The sequence below is a fragment of the Triturus cristatus genome, chromosome 10 (genome assembly GCF_964204655.1).
Source record: "Triturus cristatus chromosome 10, aTriCri1.1, whole genome shotgun sequence".
Taxonomy (NCBI): Eukaryota; Metazoa; Chordata; class Amphibia; order Caudata; family Salamandridae; genus Triturus; species Triturus cristatus.
This window is the reverse complement of record NC_140593.1, coordinates 871485970-871513910: the sequence shown is the minus strand read 5'-3', so window position 1 is coordinate 871513910 and position 27941 is coordinate 871485970. Positions and strand designations below refer to the sequence as shown.

The 27941-nt window shown below is 43.5% G+C and overlaps 1 protein-coding gene across 1 annotated transcript in view; it reads left to right on the top strand.

The window, feature by feature from the left end:
* Positions 1–27941, top strand: part of LOC146796142 (SCO-spondin-like) — a 1481201-nt gene that overhangs the window by 977437 nt on the left and 475823 nt on the right. The window contains exons 90-93 of the mRNA XM_085631266.1: positions 2029–2238; positions 9078–9245; positions 14624–14755; positions 16394–16634. Coding sequence (XP_085487392.1) covers positions 2029–2238; positions 9078–9245; positions 14624–14755; positions 16394–16634 — 751 coding nt within the window. The remainder of the gene's footprint in view (positions 1–2028; positions 2239–9077; positions 9246–14623; positions 14756–16393; positions 16635–27941) is intronic.

The following is a 27941-nucleotide window of genomic DNA, read 5'->3' as shown; positions in this document are numbered from 1 at the left end:
TCGCCAGAAAGTGATGACCGAGACACATTTTGAAACATGTTTTAATGAAGACCTCGAACCACTTCTCTGTCACCTCACATGCCTGATCAGAAAATTGAGTCTACAAATTTCCCCTTGATTATTCTTTAGACTCCACTGTTGTATCATTACAGTTTACTTACCTGTGCCATCAATCCCATTGATTGGGACTTTTTCAATGAAACTTGTTGATTTATATAAATCAGTAACTGGTGCTTAGACCACATTTAGCTTCAAATTTTATTTCAAAGTTGTTTGTTTGCATGAACCTCATACAGACTGAGGATCTGCTTTATATGTTGCAGGAGAGCAAACTCTGTTGCAAAGGCAATGCTGTTCCCTCCCCACCAACATAATGGCCAGCCCGGCTGATGTAGAGTTGGGCGGAACATAGGTTTAACGCCTATGAAGACTACTCTGACTCCGCTGTGGTCAAACCCCTCCGACCTCCAGATAGAGTAATGGCATTGACGGTTTGGTCACATGTCTGCCCACCTCATTTAGATGGGCGGACATACAGTTGTTTTTCAATGCTTGTCACTACTTGGAAAATCTAGGCAGTAAGGGTCATCGAAAAGTGCTCGATGCCTCCTTACCATTGGATGAAACTTCAATGGAGGGGAGAGGGGGGCGGGGGGAAACCTTTTTTTTTTAATTTTCCAAAAGAAAATCCTTCTTTGGGATTATTTTTTTTAAATAAAAAAACTTTGTAATTTTGCTGTACGGCTCCATCATGTTGACAGTGCCATACGCCAAACCTGCAATGCTAGAACTGTTCACTGTGCCAGCTGACATTTACATTTGGCCATCTGTGCCACCTTCAGGGTGACTGAAAATTAGCCACTTTGGCCGAGAGCGGACTGCCTGCCAAATTATAATCAGGCCCTGAGTTAGCAAGCTCTGTATCAGCTAAGAATTACGGTCCCAAAATAAAGCAAGCCCTTCTACCTAATGTCCTGAAAGACTTAGAACGATTATACTTTTACCAAAGAATGTGAATTATCATTAAAATCAAGAAACAATCTATAGATTATCATGTGGATACCTGGTAACCCTTAGACAAAAAGACAGCTGACAAGAAAACAATCAGGAAAAATTCTACAAAGGTTTACATTTACACAGCTAATCAAGCCTGAAGTAGATCATTGCCTCTCTACATTATTCATTTCTTCCAATTCTTGAGAACGCTGCATAAATGAACTTGTAGTAAATTATCCAAAATTGTGGTAGAGAGTGGTGGTTATTTATGTAACCTACTACCAGCCTCCCAGGTTTCCAGTAAAGCGTTGGTGTCAATGTAATGACTGGCTTGGCAGAAAGCATTCCATTGGCACCTACATGGGAAAAACGTTAATGAAGTCATGAACTTAAATCTTTGCTCTGGAAGTAGTCTCGGACTTAACTGTTAAGTGAGAATGATAAGTAGCTGGATGCCATGTCTGAGCATAAGTGCCATAAGAACATCAAATCCAGTGACGACAGAATTCACTATTGTAAATGTCAGCTCTGCCTCTGAGACCTCCTGGAAAGATAGAGAGCATGGTACCATTGATTGTTTTAATTTTTTTATCAATATTGTGTGTTGATATCAATTACAATTTGGAAGAGCAGTATCTTTTCAAAAGCACAATTATTTTGGAGATGTAACTTTTGAAGGTCAACCAATTTGTATGCAGGTGGATCAAGGAATTTATTCAAATGACGTTTTCACAATCCCTAAACCTCACATCTTGTAGTTCTTTGAATTCAAGAAGGTTTGTTACATTTCATTTTCAAAGTTAATTGCCAAGTAAAGTCAATTCCAGACGTGCTTTTAGAATGGGTTGTTAAACATAATTATACTCTACCTCTTTTTTTGATGTACAACACAATGTAATGAAGTTTGTGAATAATTCCATGGAGGTGCGCGTGAATGACCTCCTGCCTGGTCTCTTATCCTGTGCTTTGGCTCACTTTGTGTTTTTTGTGTTATGTAGTGCTTCCCTCCATAACCAGATAAATTCTTTCCAGATCTCACAGCCTGTGTCGGTGAGGAATGTCAAGGCCAAAATTGCTCATGGAACCCGTGGTCAGAATGGAGTGAGTGTTCTCGTGCTTGTGGAGTGGGACAGCAGCGGCGCCTGCGCACCTATAACCCACCTGGAGAAGGCGGCTTCTGGTGTGAAGACATCGTGACTGGGAATATGGAGAGGCACTTCTGTAACCTGCAGGCCTGCAAAGGTAGGACACCTGGTTGCACCTCACAGAGCTGATCATACAGTTTTAGGGTGATAAAGATAAGACATTAAGCTGCATTTCACAGTGCAGTCATTCTGAACATCAGTTTAGGGGTAACAAGACATAGCTCCGGTAGCCATAGCAGTTCTTTTGCTACCCGTGACTTGACAGAAATAGACTGCGCAGTCCTGAAAAGTTGGTTGCTTAGATGGACTGATCACTAACTGGGCTATTTAGTATATGATGAAGCGGAAGAACCTCTGTAAATCAGCAGAGCTCCCACTCTGCCAAACCTGCATTTCCCCTGCATTATTTAGAGGTGGGTTCAGAGACATGTTTCCAATCAGGGAGCCTCAGCTGGCTCTGCTGAGGGACATATTTAGCTGGTGGCCCATCCACAGGAGAGTTGCTAGTGTGTGAACTTAATAAGGCCCACCCTTTTGAAGTTGGTGTTCCTTTTTTGTTTGTGGGTCCAGAATGTGTGGCATGCCCTGTGTACAAATAATTCAAAAATGTCCTCGACCTGCATGAAGCAAAATCTGGGAAATTTGATTTTGGATTTCAGAAACAAATTCCTGCTTTAGCGGGTATTATTATTTTATTAAATACAAAAACACATGCCAAACAGGCAGTCGTGGCATAGTGACATACAGAAACTCAGTTTTCAACTAAAGTGGTCCTGGCGTGTCATTCTACAGAAGAGAACCAAGGCCAATCAGCTGTACTTCATAGTGCATATTCCTGAAGTGGTGTGATATAGAGTTAGTAACTAGAAGCCAGATAATAAAGTTGAAAGTAGGAGATGAAGGGCAATAGAACTATATTTTGTATAACATATTATGTAGTCCCCAGCCGGAGAGGTGTGGAGCACAGCTGCATTGAATATAACACATGGAACTGTCCTTCAGTGAAGATACCACTGGCAGCATGTGAAACCTTGAATAAATGTAAACAGTCAAGGTGATTGCATAGTATCTGCAACCATAAATGACTCTGGAGGATAAGATGTATGAATCATACAGCAATATTTCATTCACAACATTGAGTGCGGGGGATGTTGCTGTCTGTGATCTGATAGAATGCACTCTTGAAATCAACCTTCCTTGCCAAATAAGATGACATAATGTATGCCAACTGCATTTTGTCTTGGTGGGTAGCTCTTGGGAGTGGAAATCACCAAATGCATCCAAATTCTGACAACAGCAAGAAAAAGGGGGTTACAAAATAAATCAACTAAAACGGGTATTGCAGTGTGATTAAACAAGTGCTGGAAAACTCATCCAAAGATGACCACTTCAGAACTAAGAGGCCATTCCAGAGCAAATGTCCTCCCAGGACTGGGTAGTAGCAAAAAATCTATATTGTGTTTGAGAAGCACACCATTGAGCCAGTGATCTGGGTCAGCCCTTTTACCATTTTTTCTCCAAATAATCCTTTCTGTTTCACCTGAGAGGTGACGGGAGTTAACAGTACATCAATCAATATCAGTTAACCCTGTAACCCATTTAGCCAAACATTAAGAACCAGGAATCAATGACTACAGTTAAGAATGTTTATTACAAGTTAGCAGTCAAGTTAAGGTAGAGGTACGTTAGCACTATGTTAGAAAGGTACAGAATGACATTAGTGAAACCCAACCTCCTAAAGAAGTTTAGGCATACCAGTATAAGGCAAACAGTAATTTTAATCACAGCAGTACATACAATTAATAACAAGCTCTGGTGCTCAGAGAAGAGTTCATGGTTTTCTCTTCTATACATGAGTAAAATCTAAAATCATGTAGGCTAGAGTCCAAACTAAGAGGGTGGTTCAATAGTGTTAAGGATTCAGTGAAATGGATAAAAATCGACAAACTGGAAAGTACGGCAAGTAAAGGACATAAGGGAAGGTAAAGGAAGGTGTTGGCTTTACAGAAGCTCGGTCAAGAGTCTTTTTCAGTCAGGAATTTGAGTGATAGCCTTAGCCACGCTCAGCAGAGAATCAAAGGGAATAAGCATAAAGGTCTAAACCTCTCAAAGTCCAAGAAAAAGTGACGGCAAACTTAGACAGTGTAGACTGAAGTGACGAAAAACTCAGTGTAGACTGAAGTTATTTGCACCACAATCAATCAGATACCACTCCTCTGTTCTCATCGTCAGGGTTTCCATTGTCCTTTTCTATTCTCACATTGTAAGCTGCAACATTCACGAAATGTCCCACACCTAACATGGGAACAACATTGTCCTTGTTCAACCAAACCCTCTGAAATAATACCAGATAGAACACTTCAGTTAACTCACTGACTCTCCATGTTCCTTTGTCAATGCCTTCTTCTCAGGCTCTCTCTCTCTGTCGCTAGTACAGTGTTGTATTTATTCTCAAACTAACATTGTATGTGAACACACCGGCAAGGGAAAGGTCATGCAAGCAGAAATGGAAAACAGTATTTTATGTAGAATGGAAAACAGGCCTAGTTAAGAAAACTTTAGAATATTAAATCAATAGTGCACTTTTAATATGAGGGTTCACTTTCAAATGCAAATTAATATAAACGTGTCACTACATTAGATTCATATTGCATGTGGCATACAGTAAAATCTTTGATACGCATGTGTAAATATGGCTAAGAACTACATTTTAAAGGGAATATAAGAAACAGATTTTACATTACATAAATCATTGTTTCTAAAGTAAACTCATTCTAAATATGTGATGATGGTTTATACATCAACTGTCCAAAGAATATCCTATTTAATATGGTTAAGGCAAACAGCGTATATGTATGAACTCTCTAATTCTACAGTGAATGCTCTTCAATAATGATGTGAAGTGCAAGACTTCATATTAATGTTGTTAGACCACACACAAACATGTGCTAAGCGCATGTGTATGTTATGTATTTCTGACGTATAAAGGTGAAGCTAAAATTACGCTGGTCCACTATCAATAGTGTCACTTCCGGTGCACAATAGAAAATGACTTGTGCTTATCAAACTTGGATGGCCATAGGAGTAATGAATTCCTAATAGAAAGAACGTAGATTAAATCGATGCCTAATTAAATGAATGCAGAAGGGATGATTATCTAAAGAAATGCATGCAGAAGGAATGAATGAGTGCCAAAATAAAGGTAGAAGCAATGAATGCCTAAAGGAGTAAATGCAGGAAGAATGGATGCCAAACTGAAAGAATGCATAAGAAATTAAAGCCTAAAGAAATTAATGCAGAAGGAATTAGTGCCTAAAGGAATGAGTGCAGAAGAAATGATTCCCTAAATAAGCGAATGCTCAAATCGGTAGACAAACAAATCGATTTAAAAAGGAATATAGATGTTCAGAGGAATTGATGCTCAAGAAAATGAATAGGAAAAAAGATCAGATGCACATAAAAACAAGTACCAAGGGAATGCGTGATGCTGGATTTCCCCTTCCTTCTGATCATGCTCTCTATTCTATATGACAAAAGTCCTCTTCCTTTAAAGCAATGCCTTGGGCCTAATTTAAAGTTGGATAGTAATGGAAAATGCTCAGATTTTTCTAACAATTGCAAAATTTGTAGCAATTACCTTTAGATTTTGAACTGTCATTAACAGTCAACTGCAACCCCCCCCCCCCCCCAATTTGTGAAATATTAAGATTTATTATAACGGCATTTCGACACTTCAAATTGATAGAATAAGCGATTGTATGACTAAACAACTACCGCCTAAACCACGACTCCCTAAACCACGAAATCTAAACAACGAACAATTCTTAACCACTACTTTTTCTACAACGACTTCCTTAACCACGAAAATACTTTTAATTGCCCATTACTAATTGACGCCAGTATGTTCTTTTAAATACACTTGTTCAAGCTGTGCCCATCAGCGAGCACAATCAAGCAGAGTGAGATGAAAGGCTCTGCTTATCTGCTTATGCACCTAACAAGTTACGAACACAAACACATTAGTCTGCCCCTCTTCTCTAGCACAATCAAGTACATTAGACTCGTAAGGCTTAAATAAATTGAGCATGTGCTTGATTTTCAAATTCAAAATGTAATAATACTTGAATATTTTAAAAATATTTTTATGTGAAGATTCCTTAAATAAACGTATTTTCTCAAGGAAAGACATACTTTTAAATTCCCCACGAACATGAAAAGTCAATAATTCAACATACAGTCATAAAATTAAATTTCCATAATCTTTTTTACACATCTGTCTGCAATGTTCACTAAAATGCCTGCGGCATAACGAACTTGAAAAATAAAAGATACGCACTTTTAAAATCTTTTCAATAATCACGCTCTCACAGAAATAAACATTATTTTTAATATGCATTTCAGAACATTTTTTCATTCACAAAATAATTCCACAACAATAATGCGTATTTAAAACCTTCAACTACCATTTGTTATGCCTTTTCAACTGCCAGAGACAGCCAGAGAGTTCTTTCGCATCGAGAAGAGAAAGGCTTCACCACATTTTAAAACAAACCAACATTGCCATCTACTGGCATAAAGGTAAATAAATTGTGAACCTATTATAACAACAAACAAGACATAAGCCTTTCTTGGACTTCGTAGTATGTGATTCTTCCTTCTTAATGACTTCGTTGTTCCGAAAAGTCGTGGTTCATGACTTCGTGGTTCTGGACTTCGTGGTATGTGATTCGTCGTTGTTCAGACTTCGTTGTTCAGGTAAGTCGTTGTTTGAACTTCGTTGTTTAGGATGTTTCCCAGAATAAGCTTTATTACTTTTAATCTGCAACAGCTTTCATCTAACACACAGCATCCATATACACATACATACTGATACATATACAACACAGAACATACATATGCACATTCATACAGAAGTATTCAAAAAGGAGCTTTAGGGCAGCCCCTTACAGCCATTGGCTACTTTGTGTCAGCTAGCTTTAGGTATTGGCTAAAGAGATTTCCATAGGAGATGGTATCAGCCCATTGATTTTTAGGTCAAGCTAGACATTGCGTGCGCTGTCTTTGCTGTAATCAGTCTGTATGCATTAAGTCCACCCCCTTTTTGCCATTGATTTTCATTTGTCTATGTCTGTGTCCTTTAAAACTCCCTGCCTGCTAGTGGTCAGTCCTGCCTCTTTGTCCCTCCTTCCTCTCTTTTGTTCCTTACACAGAGCAGGCACCTAGTACTGTCTCATTCCACTCTGGTTCTTTATCTGTTCTTTGGGGGACTATTTTTTTCTTGGTTTCCTGCTATGTTACTGTTTGTCTATGTTCAGCTTCAGTGCCGTAGCTACTTGCATTTAAATTAGGCCTGGGCTAAAATTCCGTTCCGCTCGTGGAAATTGCGATAATTTGACATTTTCGCGTTCCGCGGAGAGCGCGAAAATGTCAAAATTTCCGCAATCCGGATTTTACCGGAAATGTTTTGCTTACTCGCGCTGTAAAATAACACATTCTCGCGTGCGCGCGATCGCCTTACCTGAATCCCCGCGTTCGCCGACAAGTTTTCCCGATCCAGTCGCGTTCTCCACGAGATGTTGGATTGTTGGCAGCCATTTGCGCTGTCTCGCCCGCAGCAACGTCATTCGTCACGCGATCACGTCTTTCTTCTCGCGATCATGCACCGCGAGACAAGTGAAAACAAGATGGCCGTGCCCGCGAGCAACCGCATGGGTAAGTTGGCGAGCCGCGACCACGCAGAAAATACCGCGAACGGCGGGAAAAAAACTTCTGCATCTTCGCGATATTTCCGCGTGTTTGCGGAGATTTTTAACATTTTCGCGATAATTTGAAAAGTGAATTTCGCAAATTCCGCCCACCCCTAATTTAAATATTGAATTCTTCCTACCACCCCTCTTAAAGCCCCCTCTTAAAACCACAGTTGTGTTACCCGTGCTTCCCCTGCCGTGTCTCCCAAGCTCTTACTTGTTTTTTCTGTTCAGGTACCGTGGTATGGGAAGGCTCTCCTTATGCACAGCTGCTCCCCCTACCTTTTCATTTCAGGCGCAAGTAAAAACAGGGGTGCAAATCTTGTCACTGCGCTTTCTTGTTAACAATGTGTCTTTTATTTGATCTGCACGTTGCCCTACAGCTGTTCCCAATTACCATAGGGTTCAGCAGTGTGGAGGCCAGGTGATTTTAGGTGTCTTTGTGCATTCCTTCGCTCCGATTGAGCGTGAACATTACGGTGCCCCCGGCCCCAGGGCACAAGCAGGGACTGACTAGAGTGCTCCTGTATCAGGATGCACTCTACGGTCCCCCCGGGAACAAACAGGCATTCACTCTGGTGCCAGCCAAATGAGGGCTCAGCATGGCGGGAGCAGGGGGAGCACTTAAAAGATTGAAACCGTTGTAATTTATTTTTTCTTGTTACGCGAGTACAGCAGACTGTGTTATCTGCCGCAATCACTAAAAGTCAGTGTCTCATGATCCATTCACGAGTTGATAGAACGCTTAAGAAAAACATTTTAACATCCCAAGAAACTGCTGACCGAGTCAACTAGTGGACCATGTGATGCCTAAAATGTATTGAAGGAGTTGTGTTTTGCAAAAATAACAACTACAGAGACTTCCAGGAAAGTAAAAATATTTTATTACAAAAACTCACAAGTTCATCTCCAGGGAAAGATGTTTCTTTACACATCGGAAGTTTTCTTCTCAATGCGATCCTCTTTCAATTATTACGAAATCAGTTTCTGTTTATACTCGGTGTGCAGCTGCTCAGTTCCTACGCAAACAAGCATTGAAGAAGCCAATACTTAGATAATTGCCTTTTAAAGGAATCTTCTGTTTTTCCCATTCTTACTCTGTCTTCATTGACTCCCTTTTGTTTGTTTCTATTGCTTTATTTCCTATTCCACAACAACCGTTGTTTCATTCTCCTCTCTCTCCTTTCAGTGGATGGCAGTTGGTCCAAATGGAGCCCGTGGTCCTGGTGTGACAGAACATGTGGAGGGGGTAAATCTGTGAGGACTCGAGCTTGTATTAGCCCTCCGCCCAAGAATGGAGGCAAAGAGTGCCCAGGAGAGAAGTACCATGTGCGAATCTGCAATGCCCGTCCTTGTGGTAAGAGCCGTACTCTATTATTCAGGGTTCTGTAGTACCTGGACTTTGTGTAATTTTATGATCTTTTTTACTCGTACACTACAAAGGTCCATAGTATGAATCAAGATGGGGCGACCTATCGGTTATGAAGAACCTGGCTGCAGTACACAGATGCAACAAAGGTGCATCTTGGGTATGTGAATCTTTTTGAAAAGGATGACACAGATTAACCAATTTTAAAATTTCAATAGAAGAACGCACAAAACTCTACTGTTGGTTTGTCACTGATGCCAACATTTTTCCCTTCAAAAGACAATGTGTTAGGGCAAAATTGCACACAAAAAAAAAAATCACAAACTTTAAACTATGTCATGACTGCCGGAAGCAGATGTAGTTCCTGAATCCACCTATGGTGTCTAGGTACGACTTGAAGTCATGCCACAAATGATCCCTGAAGCAGCCAAAAGCCATCATGGAGCGATAGGCAAAAATATTCATCGGAGAGCGCAATAAGTGAAGTAGGTCACACCCCAAGCAGTGCTCCCACTCCTGCTCCAAGACCCAGGCTCCTCGTTCCTGCTCCGTGTCCCTGCCCTGCTCCAAGTCACCATCTTCTGGAACATTAAAGAGAAAGTCAAAGGACAAGTCACACCACAAGTGCAAGAAGATAAGTGCGACTTATCTCACCACTCCCAGCCTGGAAGAAGCTGCACAGTTGACACAGTTCTGACTCCGAGTCAATCCAAAATCTGTTCCAGTGTGCCTTGAATTTCCTGGGTCAACATCGCCCCCTGCAGGATATATAGGCCTTCAGACAGGTCATGCTGCAACTATTGAGGATGAATCCGCCTGCCCTCAGAAGTGTCTACAGACCCTATAAACCCGCAGAGGTCCCCATTTGGACTTCTGCAGGCAGGTTCATCCCAGACACCATATGGTCCTGTGATCTTTAGCGTGACTACATGATAGCCCTGGCCTATGTCTCCACTCCTGTGCCGGAAGCTCTGTCAGTCCTGACTACCTGGCCTAGAGCCAAGTTCATCTGTGCTAGGCCTATATCTTGTTATGAGATCCCCAAGGCATAGCCGCCAACCTTGGAGGATCACAATTCTCTCACTCTACACCAGTACTATCAGAAAACTTGTTCTGGTCAGAGTGTGATGCCATTCAAGGGCTCCAAAATGTTCTTTATGACGAAGATTATGATGAGGAGATGGATAACTTGCTCCCCTCTCATTATACAAATGCTGGTCTTTATTTATAGCCACAGAATGCCAGTGTACTTGGCAGCTCCACTGAAAAAGAGTTGGATTTACCTCTGAAGCTTCTCACTTAGAAGAGTACCTCTTTTAAGGTAGCAGTCTACAGGGCAGCAGAAGTGTTGGACCTACAGCTACCTATTGGAGAGACCAAGGTAAACCTATTGGAGGAGATTGGGGAAACTGTGACTGTGACCTCAGAGCCCTTTCTGCCTTTTAATGAGATCCCATCAGAAACTTTGATGGCGACCTGTCTAAGCAATTCTCAAGTCCACCAGTAAGCCATCCGATACCTAAGCATCATAGGCCTGGTGATCTGACCTTTTTTGACACAGCATTTGACTTCGATTTACTTGGTAGTTCATGCCTCCACTAGTAATGTGAATCCAAATGTATTCCCGCCAGTCAGGAAAGCACATTGGCGCTTTTGCAAAGAGTGATTTGCCATCTGGAATAATACATACATGTGCTCTGGGACTTGGCCGGTGAGATTTTGCTAGCTACAACTGTCAGTCAGTCAAATTCACTTTATTCGGTTATCTAAAACCATAAAAAGTATACTACATTAAAATCACACAATAAAATTTCACTTAAAAATATTACAAAAACTCGATCATCACAAAATACAAAGAAATCAGAATCTAAATCATCACAGTACATTTCATTAAATTTACAACTGACAAATTAGAAATGTCTTTACTCAGGTGATTCAAAAATGACAAGTGCAGCCAACATTTGTCTTGAGAGCTCGTCTGGACATTACAGAGTGTGTTGAGCACGACATGCACACCAATGTGGTGAACGCTTATTGACATGCCATTCGATGGCTCTGGACTCTTAAGTAAAAAGGCTGACTGTGTTTTAACTTCATGGACAGTCGTGCTGCAACACATTCTTTTCCCTGCTCTCGCCAGCTCGCCAAATCCACAAGCAGTACCCAATATTGAGAGGAATGCTCATTGGTTCTTGCCTTCCACTAGAGGAAGCCGTCACAACCCGTGCATCAGTCAGTGCAGTACTGTTGTGGCTGAAGAAGATGTGGTGGTAACTAAGGTCATAGGCACCACTGAGGACAGTAGTCTTCCTCTTGGCCCATGGCAACCGCAGCCAAGCCACTTTCATTTCTGCTCTCATGGTCATGAGCGGCCAATAGGGAGCCAATTTATTTTTTCCTAACCAACTGGTGTGCTAAAACATCAGCTCAGTGGTTGTTGGAGTTTGTTCAAAGAAGTTACTCCCTGCTCTTCATATCGACCTTTTCACATCCCATCTGCATTTTCTCAAACTTCAGGTGATCATACTGCCATCCTGCTCCAGGAAATTTAATCCCTCTTGGCCAAAGTGGCCAAAGTGAGGTTCCTGCAGATGGAGAAAGGTAATGTTTGTTATTCCAGATTTTGCTGTGCCCAACACTTATGAGGGGCTCAAGCTGACATGAATTATTTGCCTTGTAAAAGCCCCCAAGGAAAAAACACATTTACGATGCTGCCTTTCGCCTAGGTCCTTTGTGCCCTGGGTCCGATTGACTGGATGGTGTTCTTGGACCTGTGGGATGCATAATTTCATGTGTCTGTCCTGAAGTCCCACAGATGCTTCCTGCAGCTTATGGTGTGGTTGGAGCAATTTGCGTTTGCCATTCTGCCCTTGAGTCTCACTCTGTCCTTCAGGTGTTTACAAAGTTGACGGTAGTGATCTCGGCCCATCTTCGCAGGTCAGAGATACATGTTTTTCAATGTCTCCACAAATGACTACAAAAATGGACTCGCCAAAGTCAGTTGCAGACAAAATCCAAAGGATTGCCACCATTCTTTCATACTGAAGTCCCACCTGATGCCTGTACAGCGGATTCCCTTCATAGGGACCATCCTGGACTCAATGGAGTTTAAGGCTTTTCTGCTACCATTCTGGTTTGGATCCTAATTTTTGTGGTTTATTCCAGTGTTCCAGTGTCTATGGTTCTGAGGCTTCTTGGGCTCTTGGCCTCCACCATGCCCTTGTATCCATGTACTTGCTGGCACATGAGAGCTTTACAGTGTGACCTCTCCCTACTATGTATGTAGCATGGGGTCACTATTCAAACAATGTGCATCTCAAAGGAGACAGCCTAGCACCTTCATTGGGGCAGGAGGACATCAACCTTTCTTGCAGCAGGCTGTACCCCCAACCCCGTCTAGAGCTCACAGTAGAGATGGATGCATCCCCTCAGGGTTGGGGTGGTCATCTGGGAGGAATGGATATCAAGGTTCTTTGGTCCCCAGCGTAACAGAAGTTCCACATCAACTTTCTGGAGCTTTGTTCCATCTGGTTAGGTTTGAAGGCCTTCCTCCCATCCTCAAAGGGGAAGCCAGTGCAGCTCTTAGCTGACAACATGACTGGATTGTGGTATTGCATCAAGCAGGGTGGTGTGGGGGATCACGGGCCCTGTGTCAGAAAGCACTTTGACATTAGATATGGCTAGACCTTCAGTAAACCTCCCTGGTCTCCGACTTTCATGCTTCCAATGCTGAAATCACGAGCACCATTAACTTAAATAAGGGTAACAACTGTTACCGACAGGGCTATTAAACATCAAAACTGTAGCCATAAGCAATGTACGAAAAGCAAGTTACATTATTTGTAGGTGCAAGAATGTACTCAGAGGCGTCTCCTGAAAGGCATGAAGCAGATGCTCCTACCTATTGACAAACCTTCACTTTCTTGGAGTCAGAATCTTCTTGCTATAGATCAAGCCGCCTCCTTGAACTCATAAGCGTATGTGCTTAGAAATGTTTAACTTTCAGGATTACGTTTCTACTTCAGATACTTCTATAAGGAGGGTGAGTGATTATTAAGATGTCTGCTTTGATCTTCTAACTACTAACTACTCTTTTCCTTTAAAAGAAATGGTGGACCTTATGATGCATTTTCATTTTTTTACATACTGACTTACCCTTACTACATCTTAAGAAGTCGTTTTCTTAGCCAGTATTATTGGTGTACCTCTTCCAACATGCAAAGAAAACTCTTACAGGGGAATGTGAAATGATGTTTGCATTTTAAACTTGAAACAAACAAACCTCTCCCCAGTAAAACAAAGTGCTGCTGGTATTTGGTGGCAAGGATTTTGGGTACAATTAAAGGTAAATATATCACATAAAAGAGATATTCCCATGGATCATTGCATTTTTTTAGTTAATGAGAAGAGATTGCAACGTTTTTTGTGTTCCAGGATGACTCGATGCTTGAATGCGCCGAGGAAAATGTCATCTGCTGCTTGCTTAATATTTTGTAGTGACTCTGAATCCAGTGCTGGTCTTACTTTGGCAGTCCTGCACTTTCTTTTGAAGTGAGTTTGTTCTACTTTTGATGCTACCACTTCTCTCTGGACATTGTTCTATATTTAATCTCATCTGAGAGACTTATATGTGGAGACATAGAAGACGCAGATTACTTGGAAACCTGATGGGCTGCCTAGAGCTGTGGCTGTAACAGAAGCGCGCATGTTTTTGTGTCTATTAGGTGATGGTGGACACCACGTTGGTGGAAGGACGCTCTGCGATACCACATGCCATTTCTTAGTGGTCCCTTATGTTCCAACCCATAATGGGATGAATTTCCCCCAGAGCTACTGGTACCTCTAGTATTAGTAACTCTACAAGTGGGGAAAATCAGTCCCATATTCCTTGCCACTCGTAGTGAGGTTTGATATGGAAAAGGAAAGTGAATGTAGGGAAGTATTAATGTAATCTCCTAACTCCTCATATACTTACTGCTAACATATAGTGGCAGACAATATTGTGAAGTCATTCTTTTTGTAGATTATTAATACAAATTCGATAATGTGACTTCCCACTCTCCCATCTGACACATAAGATTGTCAAGGTGGCAGTCTGCCATTTCTGCACCTCGCCATGTCTTCATTGGAGCTTACTAAGATTAGTAGGACTTCATGATGTGTGTATTATTTAGCAATTGGTGTCAAATGATGTCTGTATATTTTGTTCATTTGTACCATTTCAGAATCAGCCTGAAGTAGCTTCATGTTGCCACATTTAGGTGTTGTATAAAAGTCCATATCTATAGTTAAAACCCTGATATGTTGAACATATCAACACCTTTGTCCACGACCCTCTGTCAATCTATCCCTTTCTCTTACTCAAGATGAGAGCTGCCCCCCTGGAATGGAGAATGTGCAGTGCGCTAACAAGTGTCCACGCCACTGCTCGGACTACCAGCAGGGCATCACCTGTCAGGACGGAGATGCCTGTGAGCCCGGCTGCCGCTGCTCGGAAGGTGAGTGGTGAACCTGCTTGATTTATATAGATCTTATGTCAAGAAAGGTTCCTATAGAACCATACCAACGCAGACATGGCTGGGAGCAATGCTGGTCTTGCAGGAAGTCTTTAGATTTATTTTCATGGCTTATCTAGACCTTGGCCCATTTGATATACCGTGATAATTGAAGAGTAGATGGACAGGCTCCTCCTCGGAGATCTCCCTGTCCAAGATTGAAGTAGATTTAAAGCATCCCTGTACTCTGAGATCTGATGGTAAATGATAGACCCACTGAAGTTCTATTCAGAAGTCTCGTACCTTAGGTAGATGGTGGAGCTCTCTGAAACTGCTTCTCTAAAATGCTTCAGAAAAAGACTGATATACAGGCTTTTGGAAACAAATATGTACCCAATCTTCTAAACACCTGGACAAAGTCCTTTATTCAGCATGCAAAGGGTTAAGGAACATGTAAACACACAGAAGATAAATCATTGTTTTGTTGTATTATTTCTCCGTGATCAGCAGAAAAGGTACCTGCACAGCAATTTTTTTATTTTGGGCACAAAAAAGTAATACCTCCGTGGTGCGTTATGACTCAGAGGAAATAACACTGTGTAGCCCGTGCGCCATTGGAAATATCGCCAGTTTAAGTACCGTTCAGGGAGAATACCTCCCCACTAAACTTTCACCTCAAGTGAGCTTGGCAGTGGAAATGCAGATGCACACACCAGGATCTATAAATAAAAGGCAGCAAGACATGTTGGTGTTCTGATGCACCCGCTGCAGAAATTTGGGCAGACCCAAAATTTACAGATTCAAATCCAGTTGGGTTCACTCTGACTCTAATCCTTGTGAGGCCCATAATGTGAGAGCCAGTGAGGTGAGTGATAGGAACACCATATTTATCACAAGGTTATTATGCCATCGTCTGACACAGAAAGTCACGTTCAGAATGCCAGCGTGTTGCCAATAATACCAGGATGTTGCTGGAATATTCCAAAGTGCTCTCAGTGACACCAGAGTGCTGCTCAACCTGCCTGAGTGATGCCAGTAGTAAGAGATTTTGTAATATAGCAAGGTGCTCCGTTGAAGTCAAGGGAGTTTGGTACCACAGAGAACTCAACATCAGTTCCTTTCAGTGACCACAGGAGAGGGTGCAGGCCAGGACTGGATACCAAAATCAGCCCAGGTAAAAGAATGTTAAAACCAGTCACACACTGCAGAAGGATGTCACTAGAATGGGGCCATGGGTGGACCATGGCAGCCGCTAGGCTGCAGCCTATTAGAAATCTTCCAGAGTGGCAAATGTCCTCTACAGCCCTAAAGAGGTGACTTACAAATGTACATGTCTCTCGTAAACCAGAGATTGGAGATTACTGAGCTTAGAGCCCCATGGGTTGCATTGGCCGTCATAGAGGTCACTAGTACCAGTAGCATCGTAGGTGAAACCCCAAGAAGCCCGAAATGCTGCCCATTGCGAAATAGCTAATGGCGCATCTATTATTAAAATGGCGCATTGGTTCGTCCACCTAGCCTATCAGTTCCTGAGCTCTATCATGAGCCCCTTATCTTTCTTCCTCATTGGGCCTTTCATGGATTAAGATGTTGATTAGGTTGTGTCACCCTAAGCCTGTTCTTTCATTCCTTGTTGTTTAGGGCTCCTGGAACAAGATGGTGCCTGCGTCCTGCCACAACACTGCGAGTGTACGGATTCTCACGGGCATAGCTGGGCATCGGGCAGCTTCCACCAGGATGAATGTAACAACTGCACATGTTCAGAGGGACAGCTCATCTGCACCAACGAGACCTGCCCCACACTAGATTGTCACTGGAGCCTGTGGTCTGCCTGGTCCCAGTGCAGCGTTACCTGCGGACCAGGCATGCAGACCAGGTTCAGGTAAGAAGACAAAGCAGACTGTGTTACAATTGTTATAAACGTTTGCTGAGTTGCAACATACTTAACAAGGCGCAGTAAAGTGAGGAGACGCTGATAACACCTCCAAAAAGAAGCCCATGGCTGCACTCCCAATGTCAAGTGGAAATTCTGCCCTTAGAGCCATACATCTGTTGTTTTTTGTTTGAATCTGTTTTATTGAATTTTACAAGAGAACAAAGCAAATATCAGCAGTATGGTGTATGCTGCATGCACAATGTGAACAATACCTTCATGTTACATGCATATAGTAATTTCACAGCATTAATGAACGCTGCCGTACACCTTCCTGTGCTTCCCAATGCGTGTTTCATACAATTTTCTGACGTACTATAAATGGGTGGTTGTCGGATCGCATAGTTTGCCAAATGAACCATAGTAGGCGTACCACAGAGTTGCTAACACAGGAGGCGGATAATAATGTTGGGGACAACTAAAACATAACTAGCAGTGTGCGTTCCAACTAACAAGGTGCCGCCTACAGCTCGGCCCAACTCTCTCCCCACATCCCACAAAAAGAAGAGAGACAGCAAGTGCACATTAGTGTGTTTCCACATCTCAGCTTGCAAGATTTGCCGACGTTTGTGCCTGGTCAGCCATAAACATACCCATTGTGTCTGCTCTGGCAGTCACGGGAGACCACAGCTCTTCCCCTCCAACTGCTAAGTTTACTACTCATCTGGTGCCTCTCTGGCCCAGTATCTGGGGTCCCATCTGCTTCCTGGAGTTCGGGCAGTATCGTGTCCCAGTGTGTGTCAATTGGTATTTTACGTGGTCTTAGTGCATCCTCTCTTCGCTGCACGATGCTTTCTGCTGTGGCCCAGACCTGCAAGGAGCATTTCCATGCTAGAACTATGGGAGGCTCAAGGGATCGCCACCTGTTTGTGTTTAGGTGTTTAGCAACTATCAGCCCCAGAGCCATAAAACGGGAGGTCACTTTTTGATCCTTAGTTCTGCTATAAATATGTAGGATGCAAGCTTCCCAGCTTAAGGGCACATTGTGACCCGTGTAGCGATTTAGGGTGAGCACCACAGATTTCCAGTATTCTGCCAGACGTGAGACCCATACCACGTGCAGGTAATCTGCGTCAACCGTGAGGCATCGCAGGCAGACAATGTCTGTGCAGTAATTGTACTTATTGATCTTCGCTGGTGTGAGATAAGTCCTCTGTGTTAAAAAGTATGGAAACAGGCGAAAACGCATCTTGCGCGGGATGCTACTTGGCCCTTCTAGCACTTTATGCCATTCAGAGTCTGTGAAAGGGCTCTGAAGGTCTCCAGGGCCGGACTGGCTGTAGCGGGCACCAGACATTCCCCCGTGGGCCGCCAGGTTGGGGGCTGGTTTTAGGCCCCTAGGGGCCGTTTTTGTTACAGGGCCGTTTTCATTCCCTGTAACAAAATCTGCCAAAACCGGCCTTGTCAAAGAGCTCGGCCGCACCCCCAACCCCCAGGGGGACCCAGCGAGCACTTTGCCAGGGCTGGTTTTGGTTCCCAGTCCGGCCCTGAATGTCTCTCGCCCAACTCGCGTGCAAGGTAAGCAGTGCTGTCTTTGTGTGATGTTCGAAGGCGGTGGTAACCCACCTAATTAAATGCCGCCCCAGCCCCATGACTGTAAGTATTGGATGATTAAATATGTTGAAAGCTCTATCAACATGTCACCCCAATGTTTGCTCAGTGCTGCTATGACTGTGCGATGTATGAGGAATTGCTGAGCTATATATCTATTATTAAATGACCATTTCATTGAAGCGAGAGAGGGGTCTTCCACTCTCTCTCCCAGATTATCTCCTCTGACCATTACTATATAGAACTCACATCACCTTTACCTCTTTTTGCCATTACATTGTAGATCCTTACCTCATGTGATGGTAAAATGGTTGGAGTATATATATGAAGGAAGGCTTTCCGCCTTGCGTCCGTGTGAAGTGCAGCTCATTGCTTGGGCAAACTTGGAGCACTACATATATGGCGGCGGCCCCGCTGCCGAGCGTGCACCACCCCGCGATGTGAGGGAGCCATGCGGCTGGGATACACCGAGCCGTTTTAGATGGAACACGGCGCGGGATTATCAACGAACACTGACTGCGGAGGCCCCATGCGGGGGCTTGAATAAGTTGGGCAGTAATTAGTGCCACCATTTGAGGTTGAATCACGGAACTATTACTCCCATAAGGCATTGCAATTTTTGGTCACATGACTGGCCCATTTGAGGGCGTGGAATTTTGCTGAATAAAAGTGGGAGGAAGGTCCACGGCACGTAACTGTTACTTACGCAGCCTTTGAGGAAGAAAGAGAGACTTTTGAAACGCGTAAGGCTTTTGCGCAGGAACAGCTGTCAATTGTGATCTACAGTCAGCAGTTCGTTTTACCCTGAAGGAAGGCTTTCCGCCTTGCGTCCGTGTGGAGTGCAGCTCATTGCTTGGGCAAACTTGGAGCACTATATATATATATATATATATATATATATATATATATATATATATATATATATATATATATATATATATATATATATATATATATATATATATTCACTGAAAAAACCATAGGTTTCACACATGTTATAGTTAGCTGGACATTTTACTGATAAAAAACCAATGAAATTCCCCCGTTATAGTTACTGTAGGCAACTATAACTCACGCGACCGTAATCCTCTGCTGATGCTAATACTGTATTTAGACACTTATTTGCCCATGTCTTCTTCCATTAAATTTTAGCTATACATATATTACAAATATTTTTTTTTCATAAAGACACATATGTCATCAGCAGAGGATTACGGTCGCGTGAGTTATAGTTGCCTACAGTAACTATAACGGGGGAATTTCATTGGTTTTTTATCAGTAAAATGTCCAGCTAACTATAACATGTGTGAAACCTATGGTTTTTTCAGTGAATTTGCAAGGTTTTTTAAATGCTAATTCCTAACTATAACGTGTGTGAAACCTATGGTTTTTTCAGTGAATTTGTACGTTTTTTTAAATGCTAAGTTACTTTACGCCATTTGTGGCGTGCGCGCCCACTTAACGCAGTTTGTTCCGTGCGCGCACGGTGCGCTTCGCGCACCGTGCGCGCACAGTGAGCACGCGGTGCGCTTCGCGCACCGCGTGTCCACGTTACGCTAGATGGGCCCTGAACGCACGATGCGCTTCGCGCACCGTGCGCACATGGAGGAAACATATGATGAGTATCGTTGTGACAGGTAAAATATATGTTTTGTAATATTTATATATGCCATGGACACCTGGTGCCCTTCGGGCACCAGTTGCACACGGGAGGGGAGAATGTGGATATTTTTTCTTTTTTTTTAATATTGGCTACCATACGCGTACGGTAAGCGTAATCGGCGAAAATTTCGAAAAAATTTAAATTGTTTTTTTTTACTTGGGGGATCGTTGGGGACTCCCTCGACATGGCTAGGTGCTTGGGATCTGTCTAAACAGTCCCTTTACATGTTTTTTGACTTTGTTATTCAACACCCTGTCAGAGTGCGAGAGAGAAAATGGCGGCCGCCGCTTCCTGGTTTAGACCGATTCGAATGTTTACTTAGATCTAACGGCCAATCAGAATCGCGCTCGCGCACGTCACCGTACGCGTACGGTAAGCGCACCGTAAGCGCACCGTAAGCTGGCTCAGATATATATATTGATTTAAAGGCTATTTTCTCAGAATCTACTGAACAGATTTACACCAAACCTACAAAAGGCACTTCCTTGACCTGGGGACTACCTCTCTGCCAAATTTCATTAAATTCTGTTCAGCCGTTCGGGCTGTAGCCCTGTCTAAAGGTCCTATGGAAAAATGCATGGGAAAAACGCGTTTTGGGACCCCCCTTTTATCTCAGCCCCCGCTTGACGAATCCCCCCGAGACTTTCAGGGTAGGAGCGGAGCGTAGCGCCCCACCTATTTTGAAAAATTCGCGAGGATTCGTCGACCGGCGCCAAAGTTATTCAAAATAGAATGTTGCGGATTTCCTATGGAAACGTGGTCCTAACTATAACTACCTACTGGCGACCGCCAGTAGGTAATATATATATATATATATATATATATATATATATATATATATATATATATATATATATATATATATATTCACTTAACAAACCATAGGTTTCACACACGTTATGGTTAGGAATTAGCATTTAAAAAACCTTGCAAATTCACTTAAAAAACCATAGGTTTCACACAGGTTATAGTTAGGTGGATATTTCACTCGTAAAAAACCAATGAAATTCCCCCGTTATAGTTAGTTCAGATAACTATAACTCGCGCGCCCGCAATCCACTGCTCATGACGTCACATATTACATCACTCATGACATGGTCAGTGGCATCACTCATGACATCACTGATGACATCATCCTTGTGATAGAGTGGCGGTCGCGCAAGTTATAGTTATCTGAACTAACTATAACGGGGGAATTTCATTGTTTTTTTACGAGTGAAAAATCCACCTAACTATAACCTGTCTGAAACCTATGGTTTTTTAAGTGAATTTGCAAGGTTTTTTAAATGCTAATTCCTAACTATAACGTGTGTGAAACCTATGGTTTTTTAAGTGAATTTGTACAGTTTTTTAAATGCTAAGTTATGTATTTATTACATTTTTTTTTTCAAGGTTTTTCACCGTGCGCTTCGCGCACCATGCACACGCTTTGGGCGCACGGTGTGCTGCGCGAACCGTGCCGCACCCCGCAATTTTGTTTAAAAAAAATTAATACGTTTTTTTTCCACTTGGGGGTCCTTCTGTGACCCCCTGACAAAGGCTAGGGGGTCAGGAACTCTCTTTCCTGCCCCCTTTTCACGTTTTCCATCTTTTTTCCCCCTTTCCTTTTCAGTGCGAGAGACAAAATGGCGGCCGACACTTCCTGATTTCGACCGATTCGAATGTTTACCGACATCTAACAACCAATCAGAATTTCGCTCGCGCACGGTACCGTGCGCGCACGTGCGCGCACAGTGCGCCCACGGTGCGCGCGTATAGATATTTATATGCTTTTAAATGCTATTTTCTCAGGATATACTGAACAGATTGACACCAGACCTGCAAAAGGCACTTCCCTGACCTGAGGACTACCTCTCTGCCAAATTTCAAGTAATTGTGTTCAGCCGTTCGGGCTGTACCTTCGACTAAAGGCCATATGGAAAAATGCATGGGGAAAACGCGATTTGGGACCCCCCGTTTTTCTCGGCCCCCGCTTGACGAATCACCCCGAGTCTTTCAGGGTAGGAGCTGAGCGGAGCGCCCCATTTGTTTTGAAAATTTCGCGAGGATTCGTCAACCGGCGCCAAAGTTATTCAAAATAGAATTTCAGCGGTCGCCAGTAGATAGTTATAGTTAGGACCGAGTTCCCATAGGAAATCTGAAAATTCTATTTTGAATAACTTTGGCGCCGGTTGACGAATCCTCGCGAAATTTTTTTAAAATTTTAATTTAAGTGATGTAATTAATAAACAAAATACTGCTTAGTTTTGGGATCAGCATTTCGGTTAGGGTAGGTATCCTAATTTTATATTATTAGCTTCAGTGTTTTTTAAGGTTATTTAAATAACTAAATATTTAACAGTAGAGTTGGTGTGGGTATATGGTTAGGTTTAGCTCAGAGGGACATAAACATTTAATATAAAGGAATTTAACTAATTAAAACATATATGTTTGACTCGTCTGGGATAGGCAATGATATTTGTAAGACAGTCACATAGGCTAATATTATTCAATAATTATGTAATGCTAGATCTGTCAGCAATTCAATTTATCACAATACATCTCAAACCACCAGCTTACAACTTCAAAAAAAGCAACATTCTACAATGATTATTGTTAGCAATTGGTAGACGAAATACTGCTGCGTGAAGATAACAGTTTTTTCCTCCATCCTGGATGGCCCCTTTAAATTAAACGACGTGTGTCATTATCGATGATGACATCATAAAACCTATTCTTCAAGGTTCTTTCTCGCTGAGATGCGTGCCGAAAGCACGATTAGCTGGCCGAACTGTAGGCCGCACAACCTCACAGGAGCGAAGACCAACCTAGGAGAGGTTAAGCTGGACCAGCGGCGAAAAAAATAGAAGTACATACAATATTAAAGGTGAGTGTGAAAGGGAGGCAAAATATTAGCCGCATTGTCTGTTGTAAAATCATGGTTTCCTACCCCAATCGGAGACCCCTATATTTTACATCAAGACACTAAGGCTAACTTTATGCCAGTTCAAGCCTTGTCGCAGCAGCGCCCTCTAGTGGTCCAAAATCATAGAACATTTTAAGGTGGAAGTTCAAGGTCAATCCGCCCAGTTATCGATGTTTTGTGAGCAGAGATCTAAAATGGATATGTGGAGATCTGTGAGGATCTCATACGGTAGCAACCGAGGCAATTAGGGCAAGGATTATTTAAATTCGCATACTTAATTTAAAAATACTTCAAACTGTTTAACTAGTAAGGCATAGAGTTTGGATTAGGGTTATCGACTAGAATATTCCATTATTTTTGTCTTATTGTTTTTTAATGTTATTCTACACAGAGAAAGAAAGAGCGAGAGAGAGATTCTCTGCAGGGGGGTCTTACGAGTCTACAATGAATGATACATTCATACTTTCCGAATACGCCGCTTTTAACAATACTGCACTTTCGATGAAGGAGGCCTTTCCATACCTCGCGTTTTGCTGAACCATGTGGTTCGAATGTCTGTGAGCTACTTTATGACACTAAGCAGGTGAAGAAATGGTCCAATGAAGAAGAGGTTTTCCACGTACCCAAGACAGCGGCCAATATCAGGGTGTAAATAAAAACAGTAGAACTTGCTCTAACCACATATGGAGACCCCCATAGCGGATTCTTCGCTTTGAACGCGCTAATCAGAGGGAAGCTGAGACGAATGACACAAATCACTCCACCTGCCGTAAATGTCCTGCATTTCCAATCGACTATAAATGGATGATGATAGTTGAGACCCAACGATTCAGGGGTGCGTCCAAAGAAACGTACGACATTAGATAGTACGAGGCTTGTTGTTGTCGCTGTAGTGCGTCAATAAAAATGGCTGTGTCTGTACCATGACGAATTTAGGATACAGCACTGTCTGTAAGCCTTTAGGACGCACTGTCCACGCACCGTGAAGTGAGATTAACTGGCGGGCGTCACAGTGGTGTACCACACCAGGTCACGGTAAATTTGGAATGGAACTTGCCGTTAGGAAATCTATATGGTATCTGGATGTGACCGTGCTCGCAAGGATGTCCAGTGGAGCCAGCAATGCAGTCGTTGCATCTCAGACCGAAGTATTGAGTACGTTCTTTGGCGTCTAACTTTGATGGGTGCCAGGAAGGAGATGCTTGAAGTAATCTTAGCCACTGGCAATCGCTTGGGCACATCCTAGTCCATCGTTTTTTCACCCACCATCGCACTTCTGTTTGGTCCCAGCCATATGCAAATCAGCCTTGACTATGCTCCAATAGAAACAGTCCAGCCCGAACTTCCAGGGCAGGTCCTCCCTAAACTGGAGCGCAAGAAACCCAGGGCAAGTTTCCCTCTGCTTAGGGCGCATCAGCCAGGTATAGTGGGTTCCAGTGGTACACTAAGCACGGGACCCATGTCTGGGCATACCCATCGTATGAGCGTAAGAGCGTCAGCTGCAGCAACAAGAAGGTGATGGAATGGAATCAATGAATTTATCTCAGCGACTGGCAATCACTCAGGGTCTCATCCCAATCCAACGTTTTTCACCTACCATGCCACCGTAGTTTGGATCCAGCCATGTGAAAATCAGTTTTGATACCTGGCTGATGAGCCCTAACCAGGGCAAAACCGGTCCTAGGTTGTTTGTGTTCTGCTTCAGGGAGGACCTGGCCTGGCAGTTCAAGCTGGACTGTTCCGACTGGAGCAGGGTCAAGACTCCTTTGCCTATGGTTAGGTCCAAACTGAGTTGGCATGATGTACAAAATAGCAATGGACTGGGATTCAGCCCTCAATAATTACCAGTGTCTGAGATTAATTCAAGCATTCCATCCATCACTTTTTTGTATACTTTAGTGTGCCGCCCTAAGTAGGACGTTCCTGTGCACACTGTCACTGTCACTGCAACCAAGCCCTACCTAGGGTGAAACTGGTCCTGGGTTGATTGTGTTCTGGTTCTAGGAGGATGCGGCCTAGTAGTGCAGCCTGGACTGTTCCCTGTGGCGCAGGGTGGAGACTGATTTCCATATGGTTGGGTCTAAACTGGGGTGGCATGGTGTACAAAATAGCGATGGACGGGGATGCGGCCCTCAGTAATTACCAGTGGCTCAGATTAATTCAAGCAATCCATTTATCACTGTTTTGTATACTTTAACACTGATGGATGACTCAACAACCTTCAGAAAGGGGTCCAGAAGAAAAAAAACAAGTATTTCTGCTGTTTCTGTTACCTTGCAAGGTGAAGATTGAGACAAGAAGGTCAATTCAGTCGGTATGAGGGTAATGGCCAGGACATAGTTTGTTAAAACGATATCAGGCCCAGGCTCTTGCCATTATAGGTATGACCTATTCCCTTCCCAGTGCTTCCCTTGTTCACTTCAACCGGGTGTCCCTGTGGGAAAAGCATTAAGATAACATTTTTGATCCCATGGCTGTGATTGGAAAAGGTCTTCATTTGAAAAAAATCTTTACCTGATGCAGTTCTTCTATTGGTAATGAAAGAACTGGCATTCTGAGAAATTACGTCTTTCTGAAGGGATTAGGAAACTGAAAGGATAATAAATCGCTAACCACATGGACAGGACAGGCTAGATTCTCAAGGGAAAAAATGAGTTTAAAGGTTAAAAACCCTAGCTTTCTGATAAGGTATTTCAGAAAAAGAAAGACCTTCATAAACTGGGGAGAATTTCAAGATCAGATTAATCTTCTAAACATTTTGAAGCCTAAAAACTGCAAGACAAAAACTGAAATTTTTTACTGCCAGCACCTGATTTCAGAAGGTATCAAGCACACTCTTCAGAAGCCATACATTGCCACTTATGAAGATTTAAAAAACTTCATCAAAACTTCCCCAGCAAAGGAGTCCATCAATTCATCCTAAACACCCAAAAGAATATCCTAGCTTAGATTTCCCTTCAAACATGGCCTATTCCTGCACCTAGATCCGAAGATCCGCTAACAAAGCTTGTCAAAGCCCTTAAGCAATCATTTAAAATGGCAACACCATTCCAGCCTCATAAATCAAATGAATATTCAACTTGTCTGTGTCACCCTATCCCGACAGATCAACGCCGTATCCTCCACATGTTTCAACATGCTACGCATACTCCACAAGACCTTCAAATGGATCCACCCCCAATCCAGGAAGACCGTCACCCACATACTCACCACTAGCGAACTGGACTGTGGAAACACCATATATGCCGAAATCAACAAATCTCTCTTTCACAAACTCCAGACTGTCCAGAACGCTGCAGCCAGACTTGTCCTCAAACCCAGATCTGTTGACTGGGTGTGAGTGTTTGATTGGTTCTGATGCTCCGTCCATCACCACCCCCTTTTGTACCGCTTTGTTCGCCATAAGTTGGCAGGGTATGCTCAGACGTGAGTCCCTTGCTCACTTTGCCACTGGATTCAAGCAAGCCTGGCTGAAGACGGCTGAAATGCCAGAAACCGGTCCTAGGAAGTTTGTTTCCGGTCCAGGGAAGGGATGGCTTGGCAGTTCGGACTGGACTGTTCCCATGAGGCACAGGGTCAGACTGATTTGCATATGGCCATGTCTGAACTGGGGTGGCAGAGTGGGCTACAGAACGGTGATGGATGAAACCCAGATCTGTTGACTGGGTGTGAGTGTTTGATTGGTTCTGATGCTCCGTCCATCACCACCCCCTTTTGTACCGCTTTGTTCGCCATAAGTTGGCAGGGATGCTCAGACGTGAGTCCCTTGCTCACTTTGCCACTGGATTCAAGCAAGCCTGGCTGAAGACGGCTGAAATGCCAGAAACCGGTCCTAGGAAGCTTGTTTTCGGTCCAGGGAAGGCACGGCTTGGCAGTTCGGGCTGGACTGTTCCAATGAGGCACAGGGTCAGACTGATTTGCATATGGCCATGTCTGAACTGGGGTGGCAGAGTGGGCTACAGAACGGTGATGTATGAAACCCAGATCTGTTGACTGGGTGTGAGTGTTTGATTGGTTCTGATGCTCCGTCCATCACCACCCCCTTTTGTACCACTTTGTTCGCCATAAGTTGGCAGGGTATGCTCAGACGTGAGTCCCTTGTTCACTTTGCCACTGGATTCAAGCAAGCCTGGCTGAAGACGGCTGAAATGCCAGAAACCGGTCCTAGGAAGCTTGTTTCCAGTCCAGGGAAGGCATGGCTTGGCAGTTCGGGCTGGACTGTTCCCATGAGGCACAGGGTCAGACTGATTTGCATATGGCCATGTTTGAACTGGGGTGGTAGAGTGGGCTACAGAACGGTAATGGATGAAACCCAGATCTGTTGACTGGGTGTGAGTGTTTGATTGGTTCTGATGCTCCGTCCATCACCACCCCCTTTTGTACCGCTTTGTTCGCCATAAGTTGGCAGGGTATGCTCAGACGTGAGTCCCTTGCTCACTTTGCCACTGGGTTCAAGCAAGCCTGGCTGAAGACGGCTGAAATGCCAGAAACAGGTCCTAGGAAGCTTGTTTCCGGTCCAGGGAAGGCATGGCTTGGCAGTTCAGGCTGGACTGTTCCCATGAGGCACAGGGTCAGACTGATTTGCATATGGTCATGTCTGAACTGGGGTGGCAGAGTGGGCTACAGAACGGTGATGGATGAAACCCAGATCTGTTGACTGGGTGTGAGTGTTTGATTGGTTCTGATGCTCCGTCCATCACCACCCCTTTTTGTACCGCTTTGTTCGCCATAAGTTGGCATGGTATGCTCAGACGTGAGTCCCTTGCTCACTTTTCCACTGGATTCAAGCAAGCCTGGCTGAAGACGGCTGAAATGCCAGAAACCGGTCCTAGGAAGCTTGTTTCCGGTCCAGGGAAGGCATGGCTTGGCAGTTCGGGCTGGACTGTTCCAATGAGGCACAGGGTCAGACTGATTTGCATATGGCCATGTCTGAACTGGGGTGGCAGAGTGGGCTACAGAACGGTGATGGATGAAACCCAGATCTGTTGACTGGGTGTGAGTGTTTGATTGGTTCTGATGCTCCGTCCATCACCACCCCCTTTTGTACCGCCAGACTTGTCCTCAGCATTCCACGAAATGTCCACATCACCCAGCACCTCTTCCACTTCAACTGGCTCCGCGTCAAAAAAAGAGTGAC